Source organism: Macaca fascicularis, chromosome 2 (genome assembly GCF_037993035.2).
Source record: "Macaca fascicularis isolate 582-1 chromosome 2, T2T-MFA8v1.1".
Taxonomy (NCBI): domain Eukaryota; kingdom Metazoa; phylum Chordata; class Mammalia; order Primates; family Cercopithecidae; genus Macaca; species Macaca fascicularis.
In genome coordinates this window covers 79,065,873-79,093,093 of record NC_088376.1, presented here as the reverse complement: position 1 = coordinate 79,093,093, position 27,221 = coordinate 79,065,873, and the positions used below count along the sequence as shown (strand labels likewise).

At 35.4% G+C, this 27,221-nt stretch overlaps 1 protein-coding gene across 8 annotated transcripts in view; it reads left to right on the top strand.

Moving 5' to 3' along the window:
* PDCD10 (programmed cell death 10) overlaps nt 1-18,633 on the top strand; it is a 51,896-nt gene extending 33,263 nt beyond the window's left edge. For all 8 annotated transcript variants that reach the window (XM_074031351.1, XM_005546305.3, XM_045386670.1 and 5 more), the window contains 5 exons: nt 5,118-5,235; nt 6,531-6,657; nt 14,783-14,861; nt 15,162-15,244; nt 18,150-18,633. In XM_074031351.1, the coding sequence (XP_073887452.1) occupies nt 5,118-5,235; nt 6,531-6,657; nt 14,783-14,861; nt 15,162-15,244; nt 18,150-18,231 (489 nt within the window). In that variant the 3' untranslated portion in view covers nt 18,232-18,633. The remainder of the gene's footprint in view (nt 1-5,117; nt 5,236-6,530; nt 6,658-14,782; nt 14,862-15,161; nt 15,245-18,149) is intronic.
* The last annotated feature ends 8,588 nt before the right edge of the window (nt 18,634-27,221 follow it).

Below are 27,221 nucleotides of genomic sequence, written 5' to 3'. Positions count from 1 at the left end.
ATGTCCATTCGTTTTCTGGCACTCCTTCTTTGTCTTCTTCCTCATCGTCTGTTAGTTCTTAAATTTCTCTGATATCCGTATCTTGAAACCCTTCATCCTCTACCATTTTTACCGTATCTACAATCTCTTTCATGATTTCCATGTCCCTGTTGTAAGCCCTATGGAGTCGTGGAGAACGTGTGGACACAGTTTTCTCCAGCAGAAATTTATTGTTTTAGGCTCGATGGGTTTTTCTATAACAGCGATAGCATCAATGGTGTAATTCTTCCAGACTTTCATGATGTTCTTTCTACCAAGGATTGTTGACAGCCCTTTCCATAGAGGCCTTATGGTTCCATGTATAATGAGCCTTAAAGGTTCTTGATCCCCTGATGTAGAGGCTGATTTAGAGGTGTGGTGTTTTGGGACAAATAGGCCACTTTGACACCTTTCAGTGTTGAACTTGTGGGGTTCCGCGAGGCAAGGGACATTGTCCAGTATCAGAAGAAATTTTTTAAACAACAATAATAGTAAAAGAAAGGTTAGGCGCCGAGGCCCGTGCATTGTAATCCTAGCACTTTGGTAGGCCAAAGTGTGAGGTTAGAGGCCAGAAGTTCAAGACCAGCCTAGGCAACATAGAAAGACCTTGTCTCTAATTAAATATACATATTCATATACATATGCATACACATATATATGTGTATGCATATGTAGATATCTCTGATAGCTATATGATAGCTCTAATATATATCTGATATCAGTCTATCTAGAGATATGTAAGTATCCCTATAGATATATATACACAATCAGAAGAACTTTAAAAGACCATCCCTTACTGCCAAAATGCTTTCTAACTTCAGGAACAAAGCATTGATGGCACCAGCCTAGAACAAGAGTTCTCTTTGTCTAGGTCTTCTTGTACGACCACAAGACTGCAAGCTGGTGTTTTTCTTTTCCCTTCAAGGCTCGAGGGTCTAGCAGCATTATAAATAAGGGCAGTCCTGATGATAAACTGAACTTCATTTGCACAGAACAGTAGCGTTGTCCTGTCCCTTCCTGCCTTAAATTCTGGTGCTCACTTCTCTGCTTTACTAATAAATATTCTTTGTGGCTGTCTTTTCCTTCAGAATGGGGCGCTTTGATCTGTATTAAAAACCTTTTCAGGCAGGTATTTTTTTTCCTCAAAGATATTCTTACTGGTGTGTGGCCACTTACTTTCTGCCTCTTGGTCAGTAGAATCTGTGTGTCCTGTTATCTTGACATTTTTTAAGCAAAACCTCTTTCTAAAATTATCAAACTATCCTTGGCTGGCATTAAATTTTTCAGCTTTAGACTTTACTTTTGCTTTAAGTTGTCATAGAATGAGTTTGCTTTTTCTTGAGTCATTTTAAGGTCTATAGGTATGCCTTTCTTATAGATATCCTGCACCCACATAAAAGCTGCATTTTCAACAGGAGACAAAAAGGTATTTCACAAAACATGCAAGGTTTTTGAACCTGCTGATGAAGCTGCAGCAATGACTTTGTTTCATGAATTTCCTTTTTTTTTTTTTTTTTCTTACAGTGAGTCTTAGGCTGGATTCAAGCAATTCAGTATTATGCATTTCACCTTCTTGTAATGTTGTGACTTTGTTTCTTGAGCACACTTCCAGCATCACTACTGGCACTTTGTTGGGTCCCATGGTATTATTCCATGTTTAGAGTATTGCAGCAAACACGATGAAAAAAATTTGTGAGGCCTGGGAGGTATTACTTTGTACTGGGATGTGCAGTTTGCTGAAGAGATCAACTGTTCACATGGAGATGATTAGAGTCACACAGCGTTTTAATCATATACTTACTAATACTTGAACTCACTGCAATAGCAACAGGAGGTAGCTTCTAAATTACTACATATACATATGTACTACAGTTAATTTTGTGCAGTTATGATTTAATATTTTGTCTGTATATTTATATTTCTTTTAACTGCAAATAACACCATATAGTCTGGGTTTGCATATGAGTTTTGATGTTTTAACTTTTTAATAATTTGTATCTATTTTATGATAGTAAACACTCAAATAGACTAGTACATACCTATATTTTATACATTCATAACCTGTTTTTATTATTTTTTTCACTATAGGCTACTCAGTTTGTAAGTTTTTTCAAATTGTTGCTGATCTCCAAAAATTTTTCCTGTATATTTATTGAAAAGTATCTACATGTAAGTGGACCTGAGCAGTTAAAACCAGTTCTTCAAGGGTCAGCTATATTCTACTTGATTCCCTCTCCCCCTTATCCTCTCTGAGAGGTTCCGATAGGTTGTCCATCTTCCAGGTTGAGAATCACTGATCCAAAAGAGTGTATGTTACTGCCCTATGGTTTATTTTTTTCTTACAGCTGGATTCTTTACAAAGATTAGACACCCTACAGGGTTCATATTGTATTCTAAGGGAAAACCTAGAGGCATAGATTGTCTCTCTGATATGAGAGCATATTTACTCATTTTGTCAATCAGAGGCATTTGGTAAATTCAAGCTTTTAAAATAAGAATTAGCTTAACCAGGTTTTTAGCCAGGAGGTACTAAGACTACTCCTTCCAAACTATGTACTGAGGTACCTGGTGGCGCATAGCAAATTCAGAGGGGTGCCACGAAGTTATTTTAAAATTTTGAAGGTGTGCGGTGGTATTCAACATCTGTTTGACATTGTATGGACTCCTAGCTTGAGATAGTTTGCAGTTCAGCATATTGGATTGTCCTACCCTGCTTTCCTTGGTGTTCGATCGTTGAGAAGCTGGAGTTTTTTTGGCCTGTGCTATGATCTAACAGAAGTACCAGAAAAAAAATACATCTGCAAGAGGAAATGAGAGTGGCAAGGTCCTATCTAAGACCAGTGTTTGAGAAATTGTGAAGTGCCCAGTAGGCACACACATCCCAGTAATAAGTGATGGTAGTTATTTAAGAACGAAGTAAAAAGTTTTTTTTCAATTCATGTGTATTATTTTTTTAAAGGCCAAGTAGTTAGGACATTATACTTATTAAGTTGTTTGGAGCTAAGTATTTAATAAACAGCACTGTGAGGTATATCTTTTGGCACTAAGGCTGCTGAAAACTGAGAAAGTTAGGGACCTCTGCGAGACTTTGGTAATGATCTAGCTTTAGCATTTTGGGGTTCCAGAGCAACTTGGTATTGAAAACTTTATTCTCAGACTTTCAGCATTTAAACCTTTCAGTACTTCATTATAACTTAATCAGAAATAATGCTTTTCTTTTTTCGTTCTACAAGCACATAGAGAATGGTCCTCCTCTCCCCAAGGTAATTCATTATGTAGGTAGATTTATTGCTAGATAAGATAAAATATTGTTACCGAATGCTACATTAGATGTAATTTTGTGGCAGTTCACCACATTAATGCTATAACAACACATCTTAAGCCATATTTGGACATCTTGTAAAGGAAACTCCTTTTTTAAAAAAAAAACATAGTTTTTGTTTGTTTGTTTGTTTTTTAAGACCAGGTCATTTTTGTATCACAGGCTGGAGTGCAGTGGCATGATCATAGCTCGCTGGAGCCACGAACTCGTGGGCTCAACCTCCCAAGTAGCTGGGACCACAGCCACACCCCACCATGCCTGGCTAAAAAATAGATTCTTTTTGAAATATACGTGGAAGGAAAAGTCATTATAGGCTATAAAAGAAACAGGGTTCAGTCAGACACAGTTTATTGTTATTAATCATTTATCAAAATCAAAATGATTTTCCTGAATAGTATTTGACAGCATTTAAAATGATCCCAGGATTGAGATTGAGATAAATGCTTGTATTGTCTTTTCTCATTTCATCCCACGACCCTTCAGTTTTTGATACTTGAGATCTAATGAGAAGCAAGATGTTATAATGGAAAGAGCAGTAGGAAGAGAAGAAAACTGTATCTGCAGTGATAATCAGTGGAATTGAAGAGGCAGAGGTTAAGTGTGCTTGACACATAAGGAAACAAAAAGATTGTCTTCTGATTAAGATCGTAAATTGTGTTTCTATTTTGTTGTTTAATATTAGGGCAAAAAGGAAATTCATCAGCATAATGATTAAAATTGGCAGGCTTCCTAAAGGAAACAAACATCAAATGTGATTACAGAATTTACTGGGAAAAACTGAAATCTGAAAATTAACTCTGGCTTTGGTAAACTGAGAACTCTATGCAGAGTCTTGAAATGGCTACAAAATTTTAGTGTCTTGGGGAGTCTAAGTCTAAGTAACATAGAACCAATGCAAACTCAATGAAACAAGCTCAAAAGGTAGTAAAAGTTTAATGATGTTCTAGAAACCAGTGAAGGAAATATTCTTGCTACAAAAATAAACTAGGAAATGAAAATCATTGTGTGGGAAAATAGTTAAGATATTATTATATAGGTTCAGTAAAACCTTTGAAGTAAATCCTTTTTTATTTTTCCTGGCATTCTCTTAATATAAATGAAAAGAATATGCAAAATGCTAGTCAGATGGGTTATTGCTTGATCCTTGAATTGCAATATTAGTGCATTAGGCCAAGACGGGCGGACCACGAGGTCAGGAGATCAAGACCATCCTGGCTAACACGGTGAAACCCCATCTCTACTAAAAAATACAAAAAATTAGCCAGGCGAGGTGGCGGGCGCCTGTAGTCCCAGCTACTCGGGAGGCTGAGGCGGGAGAATGGTGTAAACCCGGGAGGCGGAGCTTGCAGTGAGCTGAGATCCGGCCACTGCACTGCAGCCTGGGCGACAGAGCGAGACTCCGTCTCAAAAAAAAAAAAAGCTTAAAAAATTCTCAAGATATTTCAAGTAATGAGAATAGTAATTGATAGATTACTAAAACATATCTAATCCATATATCTTTATTAATTCAATTGCAAGAGAGTGTAAAGAAGGTATAGAAAATACTAAGTTCTTTCTATTCAAATGGAAAATGGAACCTTAGTCATAATAAAGAGTTGGGTGCACAAGCTCTAACAAAGCCTTAGTGAATGCCATCATGACACCTGCTTTACAAAGATTTCTGCCCTTAAAACTTATCAGTGTAAGACGTTCCCAAAAGATTCTAAACAGTTAAACTTTGGCTTTAAAATGTTGATTCCTTATCTGTATTTCAAAACTAGTTTTCTCTTTATTATAGGCTGAAAAGGAAAATCCAGGTCTCACACAAGACATCATTATGAAAATTTTAGAGAAAAAAAGTGTAGAAGTTAACTTCACGGAATCCCTTCTTCGTATGGCAGCTGATGATGTAGAAGGTATCAGAAAGAAGAACCTTGCTTAAATTATACAATTGTTGAATAGCACTTCCTCTAAATCATTATTATTTGACTAAAGGAACTTCCTTCCCTACTGTTCCCCCCCCCACCCACCGCCTGCCTTTACTTATGATGATGCTGGTGGTGGTGGTGGTGGTAATAGTAGAAGTAGAAGTAGAAGCTAATCTAGATAAAATAGAAAAATTGTTTTTCTTGCTTTTTATATTTGTGAGATTTAATTACTTGAACTTTGTTTATACCTCATTCTTTAATTTTTCCCCCCTTTATGTTTGATGAGTTTCAGTTTTACTAAAAACCTTTTAGTAAAGCTATTTGGAATGTGTTGACTTTAAGCAAACAATAGTTTGGAAGTAATGAGGTTTTTGTTTGCTTGTTTTTTTAACTTTAGTACAGCATCTTTTTTTAAGCACAGATTTAAGGGAACAATATAACCATGCTTTTCTTATTTTTTTACTTCAAATTATTTAGACATTGGTTTTACTTTAGTAGAAGTTTTCCCACTAATTTAGAAAAACGTGGACACACGATTTCCCATAATTATTAAGGGAGAACAAAAAGCAGATATTTTAACTGATTCCATGATTATAAAAAAGCCCTTATCATTATTTAGAGTTGAGCATTTGCAGCCCATTAGGCCATTCTATATTGATGAATTGGTAGATTTGTAATGCTTCCAAGTCTGCAATGAATCTGGTAAAGTCTGATTGAACCTCCTTTCCAAAACTGCTGTTCTGTGATCCCAGCCCGTGTGTTGGATTTGTGCTAATGTTTTTGTTTTTAAGTGAGATTTCAAGAATATGTAGAAGATTTTATTAGATTATTTGGGGTTTTAATATAATGAAGCAATGTATATTCAATATAGGGGTTTAAAATTTTTAATCTTTCTAATTGGAAAGTAGATATTACCTTTGCGCTAGTTATGACACTCATTATTTAATTTAAGGTTTCCTTGGGAAATGTAAAGCCTGCCTTTTCAATCTGTTTTTTTGTTTGTTTGTTTGCTTTTTTTTTTTTTTTTTTAAGATTTCATGGGATTTCCTTTTATCCCAAATTGAAAATATTTGTATTTTCTTTTTCTGATACTTTACTTGAAGGGAGCCCTGCTGTTATTACTGGACTAAGTCGAATGTTAATGAATTCTACTTTGCAACCTTGTCTTTCCTATTTATCTGGCCTTTCACCTCCCCCACCTGCCTTTGATCAACATTGAGAATTCTTAGAAGTGAATTTGGCAGAGTCGCAGGATGTTTTTTATTATGTATTTATTTTTTCAGAGTATATGATTGAGCGACCAGAGCCAGAATTCCAAGACCTAAACGAAAAGGCACGAGCACTTAAACAAATTCTCAGTAAGATCCCAGATGAGATCAATGACAGAGTGAGGTTTCTGCAGACAATCAAGTAAGCAATTTTTTGTTTTGTTTCTTTTCTTAAAAGTACTTCCAAGGAACTATTCATCTACATTTTTTAATTTTGGTATGACATTAACTTGAAATGCTAATTTGAAATAAAATCTCGAATTGTTAAATACTGCATTTTATTAACTTTATGGCATTTGGTTTCAGAGTACAACATTTTTTGGAATGTTTAATTTTAAAACAATAATGAAATGTGCGTAAACTGGAATGTAGTTTGAACTACATAAATGATGGGAAAATATAAATGTCAGATAAATGGAGAAACTGGATATATCCTAGAGATTGGTAGTAAGAGATACCAAAATTGTTTTTATTTCAGAAATGGCAGCAGTCATTAACGTAAGTAATGTACTCTTAGGCATGAGTAGCATTTTCTAAGACTGACCAAGTAGCCTCTAAATCCTTGCCTTTGGGGGATATAGGTTAAATAAGACCAAGAATATGCAGGGGCCAGGAGGCTGGCTGGTGAGCAGCAGGCAGAAGGGTCATCCTAGAGAAGTAGTTCTCAGACCCGGGACACCCTCCTGGAGTACAGTGAGGAGTGAGAGGGTAGGGGATTGGGTGAAAACATAATCCCTACATAAGTATCTTTAAACTAGAGAGTATGATAATTTTCTTCAGCCTCAGTGAATAGAAAACAAAGCTGGAAATACTTGCAGTGTCACTATCAGTGCATGGTTTTGGTGAAACCATAGGTGGATATTACTGGGAAGGAGATTTAGCACAGGTCTTTTTCTGGAAGAGGCTCTGACATATTTGGTAACTTTGAAGAACCTAAGGAGACTCAATTGGAATAAATAGTAACATTCATCTTTTGGAGATTGGGCAGTGGGAGGAGTGGCAGCAGCCAGGCAGCCCAGCTTCATGAAGGCCCTCAGTATGCCTTGGCCCACATGCATCCGATATGTGCCTTCCCCACTTCCAGGATGCCCAAGAGGACTGTCAGCTCAGCTGACAGGACAGTGAAGGAAAAGCCCAGAAGGAGATGGATATGGTTGTCAGCTAAACCTGCTCTTTCAGTAGTGGAAATGAATCCCCAAAGGGTAGCAGGATAGGATAAATCTTCAGGTAAAAAAGCGCAAACAAAAGAAAAGAATAGCAAAGTGAAAACAGGCCAAAGTGGCTAAGCAAGAATATTTACCTGCGGAAAACAGAAAAACTAAAACTGAAGAGAGTCCAGCCTCTGAAGCAGGAGAGAAAGAAGCCCAGTCTGATTAATATCGCATACCATGTCTTATCAGTGGTTCCCCGTCTCTCTTCTTACATAATCCAGAGGAATATTTTTATCAACTATGTTGTAAATGCAAGTTTTTTAGTAACTCTAGAAACATTTAAGGAGTAAATTCCACCTCATCCCATTTTTTCGGTGTAAATGCTTTTTTTTTTTTAAGAGGTGAAATAATGTAATTTGTGGTTATTTTTTGGTAGAAAATAATGTTGGATATTGAATTATGGGAAGCCTTGATTGTTATGGGTGTCAGCTTAACATTCCATAAATGGGTGGTTAGTTTTTATATCCCATAATACAAAGCATACTAAATGGCAAAGTGGAGTTGCAGTGCTGCGTTTAATGTCTTGAACATTTTTAATTACTCACTCTGTCACCCAGGCTGAACTGCAGTGGCGTGATCATAACCTACTGCACCCTCAACCTCCTGGGCTCAAGCAATCCTTCCACCTCAGCCTCCTGAGTAGCTAGGACTACTAGTGTACACCACCACACTAGGCTAATTTTTTTTTTTTTTTTTTTTTGATATTTAATAGATACCACGTCTCCCTACATTTCCCTAGCTGGTCTCTAGCTTCAAAGCTCAAGTGATCCTCCTGCCTTGGCCTCCTAAAGTGTTGGGATTACAGGAGAGAGCCACCACACCTGACCTTAAATTACTTCTTCCTGTTGTTTTTTAGTGGAATTATTTCCTTGGGCAAACCACTCCTTGAGCCTGGCTCTCCCTTTCAGAATTGTGTGCACTCTGTAACATCTTTGGTCATGGTAGTCCTGTTTTTCTAATAATTTTGTTAATGTGCTGTGAAAGATTAAAGTATATAGTGTATATGCTATTAAATTGTGAATTGGTGGGATGTATGTGACAGCTTATCAACATTTGAAGGTACTGGTACTTGATAGCCTCTGAAGGAAATTTTGCCTCACTTGTAAGCTGGAAAGTCACTGGAATAACTTTAAAGAATAATAAGGATACGTGGCTTTTTAGATTTTGCAGTACGTATGTTCAGAATTGTGTACAAGTTGAAATGTCTGTGTACTGATCCTCAACACAACAGATAAAATCTCAATTATGAAAGAAAAAGAAAACATTCATCTTTTGAAAATAGTATTCTTTGTCGTTCACATTGAGAAATGCTATTTTAGCTTGTTTGGATACCTAGCTAGTTTGGATACTATCTTTTGAGTCACATAAAGAGAGGAATATGTCCCCTAGAAAATAATGGTGTGTGATAGGTATGCCACCCAGCTATCAAGGAATGACCCTACTCTTTGACAATAATTAAGTACCAGGAATGTGAAAAAGGCTTTTAATTGAATAGCCAAAATCTGTGTCACAAGGGACAAACCCTAAGGATTTTTTTATTTGTTTGTTGGGTTTTTGTTTTTGTTTTTTCGAGACCGAGTCTTGCTGTGTCGCCCAGGCTGGAGTGCAGTGGTGCTATCTTGGCTCACTGCAAGCTCCACCTGCTAGGTTCACACCATTCTCCTACTTCAGCCTCCCAAGTAGCTGGGACTACAGGTGCCCGCCACCATGCTCGGCTAATATTTTGTATTTTTAGTAGAGACGGGGTTTCACCGTGTTAGCCAGGATGGTCTCAATCTCCTGACTTTGTGAGCCACCCACCTCGGCCTCCTAAAGTGCTGGGATTACAGGCATGAACCACCGCACCCAGCCTATGGGGTTTTTTTTGTATTCTACCTTTCCTATAGGAAAGCCCCAGCTTCCTTTTCTGCTTTTAATATGTGAAGGGGGAAGGTAATCCACTGTTTATGGAGTTTTATTTTTAATCTGGTACAAGTTGAGCATCCCTAATTTGAATATCAGAAATTCTAAATGCTCCAAAATCCGAAACTTTCTGAGCACCGTGACATGACACCATAAGTGGAAAATTCCACGTCTGACCTCATGTGATGGATGGATTGTAGGCAAAACACAATCAAAACTTTATTTTATGCACAACATATATGCATATATGGATGCACTTTATAAAACATAAATGAATTTCATGTTTATACTTGGGCCTCATCCCCAAGTCTAAAGACTTCTGGTCTCAAGCATTTCATTTAAGGGGTACTCGCTCTGTATAAAGTAAATATGTTTGGCCTGTAAAAGGATAAAGTCAATGATCCCAAACTTGATTGTTTAGACTATTTATTTCTAAAGTTTTCAAATAATTTGGTAAGTTTTCATTTGCTTTGATAATCATGGACTTGTTGATGAGCCATGATACATTTCTATGAAGATTTGACATTTAAAATAATATTTGCAGCAGATTTTGCTTCACATCATCAAAGTACATTTATATAATCAATGTCATCTTAATAGCAATCACTTATATAGTACTTATTATATGCTAAGCACTATTTTAATCATTTTACATATATTTACTTATCACAACAACCCAGTAACAAGTGAGGAAATTGAAGCAGGCACAGAAAATTAGGTAAGGCCACAGACCTTACCTATTAAGTGGTAGAGCTGGATTTGAACCCAGGCAACCTAACGCCAGGTTCACTGCTGTTTCCCAATCATCGATTTACAATGTTGATCTAATTTGGAGATTGAAAAATAAAGTTTCTGCCATTTGAAAGAAATGTGATAAAGGATATTTTAACATAGGATGCCAGTACATGAGAGAGATAACGGTGTTGTGGTTGAAGCTGAGATAGAAATGTAGGCCCAGAGCCCTCATCCTGTCACTTTGACATCCTCTTTCCCCCTACAGAGTCCCTGAGACATCTCTGCTAAACTGTGACTCTAGGGAGCTACCGTTTGAAAACCACATTATTAACAGCACATTTTAGTCATAAGGAAATTGAGCTTAAGAGTCTTGTCCATAATCATTGACAGAGACTTTCTGTAGGATGTTGTTTCATTTATGAGGGAGTAATAATACTTCAGTTCTGTTGTCTAGAGTGTACTCATTTAGCATGATTGAATTAAGGGTAATGGTGGCAATGAAAATTTACTTCCTAACCATTTGAGGAGGGATAATTTACCCTGGCAAGTTTGTTGATATGTATGTTATTTCTGAGACTAAAATTCAACCACATATGAATAGCATAGATAGGCTAAGGTATAATTATTTGTATACTGTCATATATTGGTATATTTTCATATATGTTCTTACCACTATTAATTGACAAATTAGTGGATAAAATTGCACCAAGATAGAAAATTATTTCTCCTTCAGGCATTTCTCAAATATTTTACTTTCTTGTATCTAAGGTAGTTATCCCCTTTATTCACTTTAGCAACATTTTTCAGTAAGCATATGTCATACACATATTACACCAAGTACTATAGGTGATGCTGTAGATTGTATCAAAGTACAAGTAAAAAAGATTCCTGACACCTAATAAATATTCAGGCAGTTTTGAATATATTAGCAGACCTAGATTTGAATCTCCATTCCAACATTTAGCTATGTAACCTTGGATATAAGTTGCTTAACTTCTGTCATTTTAGTTTGTGCCTCTGAAAGTAAGGATAATGACTTGGGAGAATTGAAAGAAATGATGTACATGAAGTGCCTAGCACAGAACCTAGCATACATTCAACAGTACATGCTATAATAGCGTTGTGAAATGAGAATTTTCCTCCCTTTTCTCAACGGAGTTGATTAGGAAAAATGATCCAGCAAATATTTTAAAAGGCCTTTTTTTTTTTTTTTTTTTTTTTTGAGACGGAGTCTCGCTCTGTCGCCCAGGCTGGAGTGCAGTGGCCAGATCTCAGCTCACTGCAAGCTCCGCCTCCCGGGTTTACGCCATTCTCCTGCCTCAGCCTCCTGAGTAGCTGGGACTACAGGCGCCCGCCACCTCGCCCGGCTAGTTTTTTGTATTTTTTAGTACAGACGGGGTTTCACCGTGTTAGCCAGGATGGTCTCGATCTCCTGACCTCGTGATCTGCCCATCTCGGCATCCCAAAGTGCTGGGATTTTAAAAGGCCTTTTGATCAGTGAATGTGTGTGCCTGAGTACATTTGAGCTATGCAAATGTTTTGTAAAATTAATTTGAAATCCAGTACATCTGAACTAATGGAAAACTAGTGGAGACTTGTAATTTAACAGACCAAAATAAAAAAGCCAGGCATTTATTTACTGTTTGTAATCTACATTTGCATATTCTTAGGTGAAAATTCAGTAAGGTTTATTTGTTTTAAGTTAGGATTTTCATGAAGGGTCCAGAATAGATTTTTTCAGAGTTTTCCAGTCTAAACCAAACTCAACTCATAGCACAGGGATCCCTTTCATTAGCGGATTTGCATAAACACGTATCATGCACATTTGGGTGGCATGATTAGAAACTACTTTTCCATGCAGTTTTTTGATAAGATGTCTGTTTACGTTTCATCTGAAGGCTTTGTCTTTCAGTGTATGTTTTGCACAGCTGCCCTAACTATTAGGTTGGTGCTGAGTTCCTCCTGCTCATACTATCTGCCTCTTATCACAGAATTCATCTGCACCAAGCCGCATTCATTAGTTATGTGATATTTATTTTACCCTCAAGTTTTTTCTCAGTTCTTTATCTGGTTAATTGTCTGTAGTGGTTTTTTTGTGACAGTATTTTCTCTTATAGGAAACAAACTCTCTGGTAATTACTAAGATAATTTAGCTTCCTTATGTGCACACCTTGGTGCCATAAATGAAAATACTTTTCTGTGTACATATGGATAACATAATATTTGACATACATTCTGCAGATTGTTTCTAGAGAACATTTTTTCTACAATTTGGTAGGCATTTAACAGTCTTTTGCCTCATGTCCAAACAGAAGGCCAGGCTTAGGAATAAACAGCCTTGGCTGACAGAGAGCTGTGTTCCAATAAGGCGTTAAACCTTAGCTGCAAGTTTTCAAACCTGCCTCATCAGCAGTCACCTGAGGAGTTGCGCCTCCTCACACCCCCTTTTAAAGTAGAGATTTCCAGTATTTATCAGCATGTCTGTCTTTTTTTGTCCAGCAAAACCCTCCCTTCTCCTCTCGTCTTTCTGTCTCCCTAGGTGCATGAGGCAGCATTTTTCAGACCCACTCTTTTGACTTGTAGAATCCAGGCATTGTCGTTGCATATCAAACTTATGTTCATCTTGATGACTAGCCCTGGAAACACGTTTTATTCCTCTTCAGTGGAATATTGAAATACACTACAAAGTGAGACTGTATAAACTTCTGTCTGATCACTATGTAATTTGCTCCATTATATTCCATTTTAAGTAACTCCATTGTGGATTTGGAGAAGCTTGCATATTTGGAGATTTGACATTTTTTGTTTATTGAAATTGTAATTTTTCTCACAGAATAGTCCTATGACAGCATTTTATTAAACAATGGTGGGTTTATGTCCATCACACCAGTATACAAAGATTCAACTTGCTTAAGCCATAAATGAAAGGAATAGTTATGTAATTAAAAACTGCTATTACTAAACCAGAGGCAAAAAAAAAAAATTAGATAGCATTTATGTAAGACTTATTGTCCTACTTGAATATGTAATATTTCAGTGTTTCAGCCTAATACCAGTGTTTGACCTGAGAGAGGTAATAAGTAAAGTATTATTGAAATAATTAATGAAAATGTAATTACTACTTCGGAGTACTCTAAAATACTTTTTTTAAAATATCAAAATTCTGTATGCTTTTAATTCTTAAAATTTCTACATGGTTATTTACTGAAAAACATGCTGGGAAACACCCACATGCACACAGAAACCTGGACACTGAGGATTTTTTCCCCTTGAAATAGGAATGTTGAAATGTTTTAGATAGGAAATAACTGAAATCTGGCATTTATAATTAGTATTAGTAATAAAATGTTATGTTTAGGATGGTGCAGATTTCTATCTTATTCATTTCTTCACAGTTGCATTGCATTTGAAGTTTTTGTTGTGACTAACAGCTAAGAGAATGGTTTTGAAAAAGGTTTGTCGTAGAGAATGAGACTGTTTGAGAATGCAGAATTACATAAAGTTCAATTTGATAGAAAAAAATTGCTATGAGGTTAAAATGTGGAAATCAAAAGGGGCTAGACAGAAAGGCAAAAATAAAACAAATTCAGAAAAAAATGGTGCGTGGATAGGAAGAACACTCAAATGAGAATTATTGATTTCTTCCTTTTGTTTCTTTTGAAAGGGGAGGGAGGTGATGATGCATATATAGTCAAAGGATGATTGCCAGAAAGGTTAAAGTGGAAGAATATTGTGGTGATGTCTCCCCCAGTAATTTAAATATTATATTTTCCAAAGGGAATAGTGGCTGACAGCAAGTGTTTGAAAGAGGAGGATATTTGGTTGCTAGATAGAAGCTAAAAGTGTCTATAAAAGAGTAAAGGAGGAGGAGTATTTCCTCAGGGGAGAGGAGTATTTTCTGAGGAGGAAATATTTTATGTTAAACATCAAAACTAATAGGTATCTAGCATACAGCGTCGTTAAATACAGAATTGAGTTATATGTCATGCAGAATATCATAAAATTGTTCATTGTTCAAATAACAAAAGTGGAGAACGTGGTAGCTTGAATTTAGCTACATTAGAGCAGAGGAAAAATTTAAAATGGGGAAAGACAGACATAGGTAATGTTTATCCTTTTCTAAATTTGAGTAAGGAATGCTTAATGAAATGTGATTGATTTGAGAAAGTTGGTTTTGGTTGGCAACCTTTGGTCAGCAGTGCAAGAGAATCAGGATTACAGAGGGGTACAGGCTAAAACCCCAACTCCAACCAGCTAGCCAAAAAGGCTGGCTATTCATGAAGTGAGTGCACTTACCATAATTAAGAGTGTACTGTGATTAGATTAAGAGTGTACTTAATTTCTTTCAAATGTAACTGATGTTTTCTCTCACAAATTTCTTTCAAATGCAGCTGATACTCTTTATTCTTTTCCCAACAGGGATATAGCTAGTGCAATAAAAGAACTTCTTGATACAGTGAATAACGTCTTCAAGAAATATCAATACCAGAACCGCAGGGTACGTTTAGTAGAAGCCTTGCTAGCTGACACCCTAGATGTTGGTTTATGCCTAGTTGTTTTATTGACTTGAAAATAGGATTGATTGTTGGAAATAGTTTTGTGTCATTAACCATTGAGTTATTCTTGGATTTAAATATGCCTTTTTATTTAAAAGTAAATAATTCCACAATTGCTTATTAGTAATATTCATATAAAGTGCATCCTATATCCTGTGTAATCTCCTGTCCTTGCCTTTGGCTGTTGTGATTATTTCTCTTATTCAGTACTTTTTTTTTCTTACTGTATTTTGTGGCTGTAGGCACTTGAACACCAAAAGAAAGAATTTGTAAAGTACTCCAAAAGTTTCAGTGATACTCTGAAAACGTATTTTAAAGATGGCAAGTAAGTACTGTAATTTATCCTTTACTTTTAAAATTAAATAGATTATGTGGTTTTATATGGTATGAAAACCATATAAATTAAGCCCTTTTACTTTATTAGTACTCCAGGCAACTGATATTCAAGGCATTCCACTAACAATAGGAAATGAATGTGGTTGCTAATCTGGCTATAACTCCTTTCTACAGCAGGAGTTACCAGATGCTTTCTGAAAAGAGCCAGATAGTAAATATGTTAGATTTGGTGGGCCTGTTGGCCGTTATCCACCTCATCTCTGCCGTTGTAGTACAGAAACAAGCCATAGACAATATACAGACAAGAGGGTGTGACTGTTTTTTACTAAAACTTTATACAAGATTCAAATTTCAGTATCTTGAAATAATTTTTACCTGTCATATATTCTTCTTTTGATTTTTTTTTTTTTTTTACCATTTAAAAATGTAAAAGCAATTTTAGTTCATTGGCCTACTTTATACACTCCTGAAACAGTGGTTCTCAAACATTAGTAGCATCAGAGTCATCTGGAGGACGTGTTACAGCTCAAATTGCAGATTGCTCGAGAGTCCCACTTCTAGAATTTCTGATTTCGCAGGTCTAGGATGGAGCAGGTATTTGCATTTCTTAGAAATTTTCAGATAATACTGACTGCAGTATTGAGAACTACTGCACTAAAGTTAAAGCAATGTTGTCAATCCTTTCTGTGCAATAGAGTCACTTGAGGACAGTTTTTAAAAAATTCCCATAGCCTAGGCCCCACCTGCAGAGATTCTGATTCAGTTGCTGGGAGTGGAGCCAGGGTTTAGATGTTTTGTAAAAGTGCCCCAGATGTTTTTAAAGGGCTGTAAGGGTTTTGACCCACTGTCCTGGAAAGAGGCTTTCACAGCATCATTCTATAAAATAGGAAATATACTAAAATGTAAATTATACATTAGTTTTTAATTTACATATAATTGGTTGTAATGCACTATAGAAAACCAAGAGATTTTATATATTTTAACATACATACATGCATACGTATAATGTATAAGCTGATGCAAAGTCTGGCCATATAGGTAGTTTTTTGCACTTCATGTCAAATGTGAGAATTTTTTCAACAAGATTATTTTTTAACAGTGCTTAAAGTCAGAAAAGTAATCTAAATAGAGACCTCAATCATCCCATCCTACTATACAGGTTTTAAGATCTCTATATTCATGTCACATCGTTACAGTATTATTGTAGTAATATTTAAAATGATAAAAATACATTAGATAGAATTCTGTTAATTTTCAGAGTCATTTTTAACCGTTCACCCAGGTTGAAGTATTTACATTTATATTACAAATTAGAGATTACTGAGCTAAATTTTATGATTTGTTTTGTGGTGGTGTTCCGTACACAGGTTGTCTAAGGGAAATGCTCCTTGATGACTTAGTTTAATAAGCTGGCATTTGTGTTTTGAAAATAAACTTGTTTTTTTCTTGATTTATGCTAAGCTCAAATAACCAAAAACACATTAAAATAATAATTTACATGATGGGATTATTGTTTCTGATTTTAAATTACTGTTACGGAATAAGCACAATGAAAGGTAGACATTAATTTAAAGCCTAATTTTCATTAATTAATTGAAATTATTTACTCTGCATATGGATGCAGTCTCCTTGCTAATACTTTCTCTCCATTCAGCAGCTTTTTAAAATTCCAGTTATTTGTGTATCAGTAATGTGCTGTGAGTTTTATACCTGTTTCCTCAAAACAGAAAATTATTGATAGAGCCTGATCTTTAGGCCATCTTTCAGTAGGGGGATGGATTTGCAGAAATGAATTTGCATCCATTTCTTTCTGGCCCTTCTCTCTCTCTTTTTTTTTTTTTTTTTTTTTTTTGAGACAGAGTCTTGCTCTGTTGCCCAGACTGGAGTGCAGTGGCACGATCTGGCCTCACTGCAACTTCCGACTCCCAGATTCAAGCAATTCTCCTGCCTCAGCCTCCGGAGCTGGGATTATAGACACATGCCACTATGCCCGGCTAATTTTTGTATTTTTAGTAGAGACAGGGTTTCACCATGTTTGCCAGGCTGGTCTCAAACTCTGAGATACCTCATGATCCACCCACCTTGGCCTCCCAAAGTGGTGGGATTACAGGTGTGAGCCACCGGGTCCAGTCCCTGGACATTCTCTTTTGAGAAATGTCTAGGATGCAGGTACATGCTAGATATGATACTAGGAAACTATTAAGGCCACACAATGGGACTAGGGCGTCAGCTCTGTGTTCCAGCCACATGAAGATGAGCCATTAGGAGAATAGGATGGAGCTCAAAGCCAATTTTAAAGAATATGTTTTTATATGTTGTCAGCTCCCAGATTTTGAAACTGCATGATTATTTTGTTGTAAAAATATGTTTATAGTAAAAGTAGTTTGTAGTAGTTTGTCGTTTAGAATTTCTACCTCTTTTTTAAGGAGATAAGTGGGATGAATCAGATTAGAAGTAACTAACTTTTTCTTGAGTATTATGCCCATTAATTAATTATGCCCATTAATTACAGATTTTGAGATTATGATACTTTGCTAGATTTTACTTGTTAACTTCTATGAAACCACAGCTGGAGACCACATCTGAATCCTCCTTTTGGCCAGTTAACTTGTTCCACCTATAAATGAACTGGGTTGTTGAGGCACCACCTATCATTACCAGCCCTCCAACATTTTATTGCCAGTCAGAACCACCAGGGGGCAGTAATTACTAGATAGTTTAAAATGATGCAAGACTATTAAATCCTAAATTGGAATAAAAGTTTTAATACTCAATACTAACTTGTCTTTTTTTTTTTTTCTTAAATTGATTTCATTGCTACTTTTAATAGTATAAATCTTAAAAGGGTGAATTTTTTGGATGAAATTAATGCTTATTCTTTTCTTTTTAAACAGGGCAATAAATGTGTTCATAAGTGCCAACCGACTAATTCATCAAACCAACTTAATACTTCAGACCTTCAAAACTGTGGCCTGAAAGTTGTATATGTTAAGAGATGTACTTCTCAGTGGCAGTATTGAACTGCCTTTATCTGTAAATTTTAAAGTTTGACTGTATAAATTATCAGTCCCTCCTGAAGGGATCTAATCCAGGATGTTGAATGGGATTATTGCCATCTTACACCATATTTTTGTAAAATGTAGCTTAATCATAATCTCACACTGAAGATTTTGCATCACTTTTGCTATTATCATTCTTTTAAGAATTATAAGCCAAAAGAATTTACGCCTTAATGTGTCATTATATAACATTCCTTAAAAGAATTGTAAATATTGGTGTTTGTTTCTGACATTTTAACTTGAAAGCGATATGCTGCAAGATAATGTATTTAACAATATTTGGTGGCAAATATTCAATAAATAGTTTACATCTGTTAAACATTTCTTTACTTGAAAAAAATGCATATATATATGTGTGTGTACATATATATATATATGTGTGTGTATATATATATATGATCAGAAGACCAAGACAACTTGGTGTAATGTCTAAAAAACTTCTAACGGGAGCTTATCAGCAGTTTATCAAATAATAAAGAAACAAGAATTTCTATTTTTGTCCTTAATCACTTTGGACACAGAGTAGTCAATGGAAATATTTTTGTTAATTATTACTTATAAGGTACTGAGTATTTTTATATGATTTCCAACCTGTTTTAAAAGACTTATGTGTAAGAGATGGCATTTTCTAGTGTTTCTGCACTATAATGCCACTTTTTGAACTCTTGTTACAAATGTAGATTTGACTCTTAAAAATTAAGCCTTTCGTACACTGGGCCCTCATAAGCTTTGCACATTTTTCCCCCAAAAAAATAGCCACAATTAATAGTAATTTGAAGCTATATCAGTGGTTGGATTGAAATTGTCATGAGTGTTAACATTCTATACACTCTTCAACTAGGTACAGTTTTATTTCACCATAGAGAAGTTTTAAGGAAATAATGTATCAAGTGTTCATGTTAAGTGGTTTCATTTTTCAATTATAAAATAAAGGGAAAAATCAGAATTTCTTTATCTTTTATAAAGATTTTAGATGTTAAACTAAGTTTCTGTGGGCAGTATATTTTTTTTGCTGTTATGCAACTCAGTTATTTTATTTTTTCTCCATTTTAAAAAACAGATTTTTTTTTTTTGAGATGGAGGCTCGCTCTGTCGCCCAGGCTGGAGTGCAGTGGCCGGATCTCAGCTCACTGCAAGCTCCGCCTCCCGGGTTTACGCCATTCTCCCGCCTCAGCCTCCCCAGTAGCTGGGACTACAGGCGCCCGTTAGTAGAGACAGGGTTTCACCGTGTTAGCCAGGATGGTCTTGATCGCCTGACCTCGTGATCCGCCCGTCTCAGCCTCCCAAAGCGCTGGGATTACAGGCTTGAGCCACCGCACCTGGCCAAAAACAGATTTTTAAAGAATTATTATCATTGGCACCATAAAAGTAAAATATCCTGTTAAATGTAAATGGAAAATATATTGAAAGGAGCAAAAAAAAAAAAAAAAAAAAAAGCAATTGGATGAAATCTCTTAATTAATGAACATTTTACTGACTTGATTTTTCTTCAAAGATATGTAGCCAGTAAAACAAATAGAATGTTGATCTTTATTTATTTTTGACATAAACTGTCATTCACTCTTTGAAGTAGATGGTTGATCATTTGCTGAATAGACTTGTGTATATGTGAAGAAAAAAGACACTGTTTTATTTGCAGCAGACTTTTTAAACATCATTTCTAACATCATCTAACATCGTTCCTTCTGCTGTCTTTACCCTCCTTAAAATAACCAGTTACCAGACATGCCTCAAATCACCTGTTTTTATAAGCTTTCCATATTTTCATTCCACCGTCCATTACATCTGGCTTCTGCTTTCATGAAATATTCCTCCACAAGGGAGGCTTATTCTTAGAGTACTTTAGTTTCTTACGTGATCCTTCCAACAGGGCTGAGTTTGCATTAAAAGGAGGCCAGGGTGGCCCCAGTTAGATTCATTTCCAGAGAACAGAAAAGTGGCTTCAGAGGAAAGGAAGAGGAGGAAAACACAAATTTGTTGAGCACCTTCTCTGTGTCAAGCACTAGTTACATTTACATAATTCTCTTAACAGTCCTATGATTTAGCTATTTTACAATTGAGGAAACAGAGCTTAGGGTACACAGCTGGTAACTGCTAGGGCCAGAGTTTAAATTTGTGTCCAGATTCCATGTTCTTTCCACTGAACTGTACTCCCTCTATTACTGAAAATAAGTCTTGTTTAGGGTATTAGTTCCCAAACACCATTTTGAGAAACCTCTCCCTGGTCCACAGGAAAATGAGAAAAATTAGAGCAATGTGATTGTTTTTTCATAGATCTAACTGTACTCATTTTAAAGGATCATGGAGATTATTGCTGTTTTTGATGTTTGAAATACTGTCCACACTTTAAAAAAAAAGATACAGTAAATTTTTTTAAAAATGACTTTTAAAAACCTTATTAGGCAAAACAGATTGACATCTCATTATTGAGCTGTCTTAATTGATTAAACGTTTTATATGGAAATAATTTCAAATTTACAGAAAATTGGCAAGCATAAAAATAGTGCAAGGAACATCCATATGTCCTTTACCCAGACTCAACTATTGTTCAGAATTTACGCTCTTCATTTTATTGTTTGCTTGTTCATTTATCCTCCCTTAAGTTTCCTTTACTCTGGATCATTTCCATGGCCACCTTGGTCTTTTATAGCATTGAATCAGATTTAAGTTATGCATTCTTGGTGAGAATACTCTGTTGATGGTACTGTGTCATCATGGTATGATATTGGGGGCACACAATGTCCATCTTATTGGTGATGCTAATTTTGATCACCTGATCAAGGTAGTGTTCAGTTTCTCCAATGTATAGTTACTGTGTTTTACCTTGCAATTAATAACCTGTGGGAGACTCTTTTAATTCCATGCTTTAATTCCATGCTAACGTTTTTATCCAGGGTTTAGCATGCATTGATGATTCTTGATATTCAGTCTCCAACTTCAGCATTCTTTCCACATGTACTAGTTGGCAATTAATATTTTATTGTAAGCAGGAGCCCTCCTTTCTCCCCTGATCCATTCATTCATTCATCCATCTATATCCGTCTCATTTTTACATCTGTTATTGTTATAAACTCATGCTTTTTAATGTTTTTCCAGTGCTTTTTAATTAATTTTACCATACTTACTTTGTATGTTTTACCATACAACTTTGATGCTCAAGTAGCCTCAGATTTGGCCAGAAGAAACTATTGAGCTGGCTCCCATGTCCTTGGGATATCCCGTCGTTTGTTTAAAGGACTTCATAGGTTATATAAAAGAAATTCCGGGATTTAGAGTCAGCAATTTCTCCATAGAACCCTAGGGAATATTAGATACCTAGATCTGGATGCTGGATGTACTCATTGCTACTGGGTGTCTGTTTCTAGGCTATTCAGCAGACAGAACTAGAAAAGTGTATGTACACTTGACCCTCTGTATCCATGAGTTGTGCCTATATGGATTCCACATCCCTGGATTCAACCAACTGGGAATCGAAAATATTCCACAAAGTAGAAGATAATACAATGATAATTTTAAAAATATGGTATAACAGCTCTTACATAGCATTTACCTTGTATCAGGTATAAGTAATCTAGAGGTGATTTAAAGGATATGGGAGAATGTGTGTAGGTTATATGCACATACTATGCCATTTTAAGGGCCACGAGCATCCTCAGATTTGAGCATCCTCAGATTTTGGTATCCTCGGGGTTCCTAGAACCAATCCCCCATAGATATCAAGACATGACTACATTAACACTCAGATGTGCATGTCCAGATAGCATTTACATGTGCTTATATACATGTTATGTTTGATTTCCGAAATGAATTTATACTAGTGCCTCCAATTTCAATCCATTATTGCAGGATTCTTTCTCACCGTCACTATTCCATATTTCTATGTCACTCCTTCCTCAGAAGTCCTGGATTCCCCCAAAAATCAATTATTCACTCTATAATATATCTGAAATAATTTTAGAATTGCTTTTGCCTATATCACTGTAAAAACAAGATTTATTTTCAGTTCTTTACTCATATCCTGCTCAAGGTTAAGGATAATGGCTACATTGTGCATTTATAAATTAGTTGTATTTTTTTTTCTCCTTCACTGTAGTTATGTTATTTGAAAGATAACATATTTGCCTTCAGGTTTGAAATTTTTCTCCCAAACTCCTCCCATTCTTGTTGATCTAATTTTATTTAAAAATTTTATGGGCCGGGCATGGTGGCTCAAGCCTGTAATGCCAGCACTTTGGAAGGCCGAGACGGGCAGATCACAAGGTCAGGAGATCGAGACTATCCTGGCTAACATGGTGAAACCCCGTCTGTACTAAAAAAATATATAAAAAACTACCCGGGCGAGGTGGCGGGCGCCTGTAGTCCCAGCTACTCAGGAGGCTGAGGCAGGAGAATGGCGTAAACCCGGGAGGCGGAGCTTGCAGTGAGCTGAGATCCGGCCACTGCACTCCAGCCTGGGCGACAGAGCAAGACTCCGTCTCAAAAATAATAATATAATAATAAATTTTATGGAGCCATAACACGCTTCTAGAAGTTAGAACCTTACCAAAACATATACCCAGAAGCGTAACTTTCTCTTCTATCTGTTCTGACCCATTCCCATCTGTTGTAAGTATCCAGCTTCGTTGGTTTTGGTTTTTGAAGCTTCTTTTTTATGGAGGAAAACAAAAAATGTATATTTTCTTTCCATTCTTTCTTATACAGAAGGTAGCATACCTAAAGGGAGACCAGACCAGCCATCTTAGTTTGCTTAGTACTGAGAGGTTTCTTGGGACAAAGAACTTTTAGTGCTAAAACTGGGACAGTCAGGCAAACGGATGGCAGGTCACCTTACATACACATTCTTCGTTAAAACAGTTTTGTTGATGCATAATTTGCATACCATAAAATTCACATATATGTCTCTTTAAATATTGAGGTATAATTTAATGCCATAAAATTTACTCATTTTAAGACTGTGCTATTTCGTGATATTTGACAAATTTACGGAGTTGTATAACTTGACCATGGTCTTACTAGATTGACATCATTGCTACAAAATATGCTCAGTTACAGTTCATCCTTGTTTCCTCTTCCAGCTCCAGGGAACTTCTATCTAGTTTCAGTCCCTATAGATTTTTCTTACCGGGACATTTCGTATAAACAGAATCATCTAATAATACCTTTTGAATCTGGCTTCATTTGCATAATATGTTGTTTTGAGGTTCATCCATGTCATAGCATATATAGGCATTTCTGTCATTATTGCTGAATGGTATTTTATTATATACCATATTTTATCCATTTACATGTTGATGGACCTTCGGACTGCTTCTTTTTTTTTTTTTTTTTTTTGCAGTGATGCATAATGCTGCTATGAACATAAAAGTGCAAGTCTCTGAAAGTGGCTTTTCATTTAGGGGTAGATATGTAGGATTGTAGTTGCTGGGTTGTGTGGTAAATTTATATTTATTTAAGAAACGACCAAACTGTTTCCTAAATAGCTGTATCGTTTTACATCCACATCAACAATGGATTAGGGTTTCCTGTTTCTCCACATCCTTACTATTTGTTAATGGCTTTTAAAAATTATAGACATTCTTGTAGGTGTGAAGTGGTGTCTCACTGTAGTTTTAATTTGCATTTTCGTAATAACTGAACTTTTTTGTGTGTGCTTATTAGCTGTTTCACATACATGCTCTTATACATATTCCATTTTTCACTTACTGTTTCCATAAATCACTCCATGTAAATTCAGAGATCTCTCGCTCTCTCACTTTCTCTTTTGTAGTATTCCATGACATATAGATGCCAAAGTTTTTTCTAATCAGTCTGCTATCTATGGGCATTTAGGTAGTTTTTAATATTTTACCAAAATACAAATAATGCTACAATGAATCGCCTTACATGTGTATTTCTGTTTAAGGTATTTCTTCAGGCTACATTCATTGAATACTAAGTCAAAGGATATATATATGCATGTGTAGTTTTGTTGGATATTGCCTTTCCATAAAGGGTGTGGCATTTCAGATTCTACCAGCAATGCGTGAGACTGTTTTCCCACAACTTCACTAATAATGATATGCTGTAAAGCTTTTGAAGTTCTGCCAATCTGCTAAGTGGAAAGTAATATCTCATTATAGCTTTAATTTGCATATTACAAATGAAGTTAACATCTTCAAGGACTATTTTTCTAGTTTGTGATTGTGTGACTGTGTTTATGGTGTTACATTGCCATGCAAACTTTTGATTTATGTTTTGGTAGTCAAATTGATTAACTCTCCTGTGAAACCATCTGAGTTTGGTGTTTTTTGGGAACTAGTTTCTTGATTATTTCTTATATTTAAATTGATTTCTTTACATTTTTGGCTTAAAGCGGTCAGTTTGCTAAACTGTATATTTTTAAGAAATTATCCATTTCCTCTTAGTTTACAAATGTATTTCCACTGAAGTAATCTTTTATGTCTTTTTAAAAAATTCCCTATATCAATAGTTATTTCTCCCTTGTTATTTTTTCTTCTATCTGCACTTTCTCCCTTTTTAAAAAAATTAAACTAGCAAGTCATTTGTTTTATTTTTTTTTTATTTTTTTTCAGGACTTTACTCATTAATTTGATATCCTGCTTTTCTATTTTCTATCTCAATTTCTGTTCTAATAATATTTTCTTCTTTGGACTTTTTTGTATTTTACTTTGTTCTAGTTCTTTCAAGTTAAAAATTTAGCTCTTATGGATACAGGTATTTAGGGCTATGATTTTTTTTTCTGATTACTGCTTAGAATGTATCTCATAGATATGTTTATTACCATTATTTTTCAGAAATTTTGTAATTTTTGTTTGTATTTCCTATTTTGTCCAAGCACTAAGTTTAACAGAATATCTTTAATTTACAAGTAGAAGGGCCTTTTTGGTTTCATTTTTAATTTCTATTTTTATTGCACTGTGATCATTGGTATTGTTTGTAATAATTTTACCTTCTACTACCTGCTGATATTTTCTTTGTGCCCTAATATATGTTCAAAACTTTTAAATATACATGTGAATGTATGTATAGATTGTATATTCTTTTATTATTAGGATGTAGTATTCAGTATATATTTAAACATCTACCTTGTTGATTGTTACTTAGTTCTTATGTATCTTTGTTTTTTGTTTGCTTGACCTGTCTTCTTGTACTGTGTGTTAAAGTCTCCTTTTAGTAGTATGTTTGTCTTTTTGCATCTGTTGTAGTTTCTGTTTTAGGTAGGTGTTGCTGTATTGTTGTCTAGATACGTGTTACATCCTAAATGTGAAATGTGGATTTTAAAATTATAAAAGTGTCCTTCTTTGTTTTATTTAATGACTTTTGAAATGTGTCTTTTGACCTTGAGTTAAACCCATTCACATTTATTGATATGTCTGTCATGTTTAGGCTTAATTCTATTTTTTTTTTAAATAATTTTCATGTGTATTACGCCATACTTACTGTGTCTTTCAAGGTTTGGTATGTTTCTGCTTTTACAGGAAGATTTACATTTTTGTTCCAGTGGTTGCTTTGTATTAATATTTTATAGTCTTTTAAATGTATTAATATTTTATAGTCTTTAATATTTTATAGTCTTTTTTTACTTCAACTTTTACTATCAGATATGTTGTCTTTAGAACATATCCTTTAACTCTCACCTGTTACCTAAGTAATAGTCAGTGTGCTCATTCATACTTTTCTCTTTTTCTCTCCTTTTTCTTTACATTTTAAATTGCATTTTTCTACTTCATCAGAACATCGAATGTTATATATTACTATTTTACCCGTGTTCCCATCGTTATTTCAGTCTAAACTTTTCAATTAAATATATGCAGTGCTCACTGTCAGTCCTTTTGCCAAAGTTTTCTTAGTCATTTATTGGTTAGATGAAGTTCATCTTTTAGCAGATTCCTCAGGAAAGGCACATCTATATAGTATTCTTTGAGTTATTTTGTGTTCAACATTATTTTCCTATGGTCTTGATACTTAAAGAATACTGCGGTTGTTTATAATATCCTTGTTTCACATCTTCTTTCCTTAAGTTTCTTGAAAACATGGCTCTGCTGTTTCCTGCTTTGTATGTTATTTGGTAAGTCTGCTGTCAGTCTAATTCTCTTGCTTTTAAATTGTTTCATCTTTTGCCTAGAAGCCATTCAGACTTTTTCTTTAATTTCAGAGTCTAATAGTTAGGATATGTATCACTGTGGATTAATGCAGGTCAGTTTTCCCTCTACTTGATGGACATTTTCTGTGTGTAAATAGAGGTGGCCTACTTTCTTCTGTCTTCTGTCTTCTGTCTTCTTTCTTTTTTCTTCTCCTTTCTTCTTCCCTTTCTCTTCCTCCTTCTCCTCCTCCTTCTTTCTCTTCTTTTTGCTCCTCCTCCTATTTTTTTTTTTTTTTTGAGACAGGGTCTTTATTGTCCAAGCTGCAGTGCAGTGGCACAAACATGGCCTACTGCAGCCTTGACCTCCCAGGCTCAAGCAGTCCTCCTGCCTCAGTCCTCCAAGTAGCTGGGACTACAGGTGCATGCCCCCATGCCTGGCTAATTTTTGAATTTGTTGTAGAGACAGGGTTTTGCCGTGTTTCCCAGGGTGATCTTGAACTGAGCTCAAGTAATCTGCCTACCTCAGCCTCCCAGGTACTGAGATTACAGGCATGAGCCAATGCACCTGGCCCAAGGTCTTTTTTTATTTCTGGAAAGTTTTGTTAAATTAATAGTTTAAAATATTAGTTTTTTCCCATTGTTTTTGTCTTTCTGGGTCATCAATTAAATATATGTTGGACCCTCTTTGCCTGTCATCCATTTCAACCACTTTATCTCTGGCCACTTTTACTCCTTGCCTACCTCATTTTTGTGATCACAGTTCACGGTTGTTTTTCTACTTTTCTTTAAGACTCTATAACTTTTGTATCCAAATATCTTCTCTG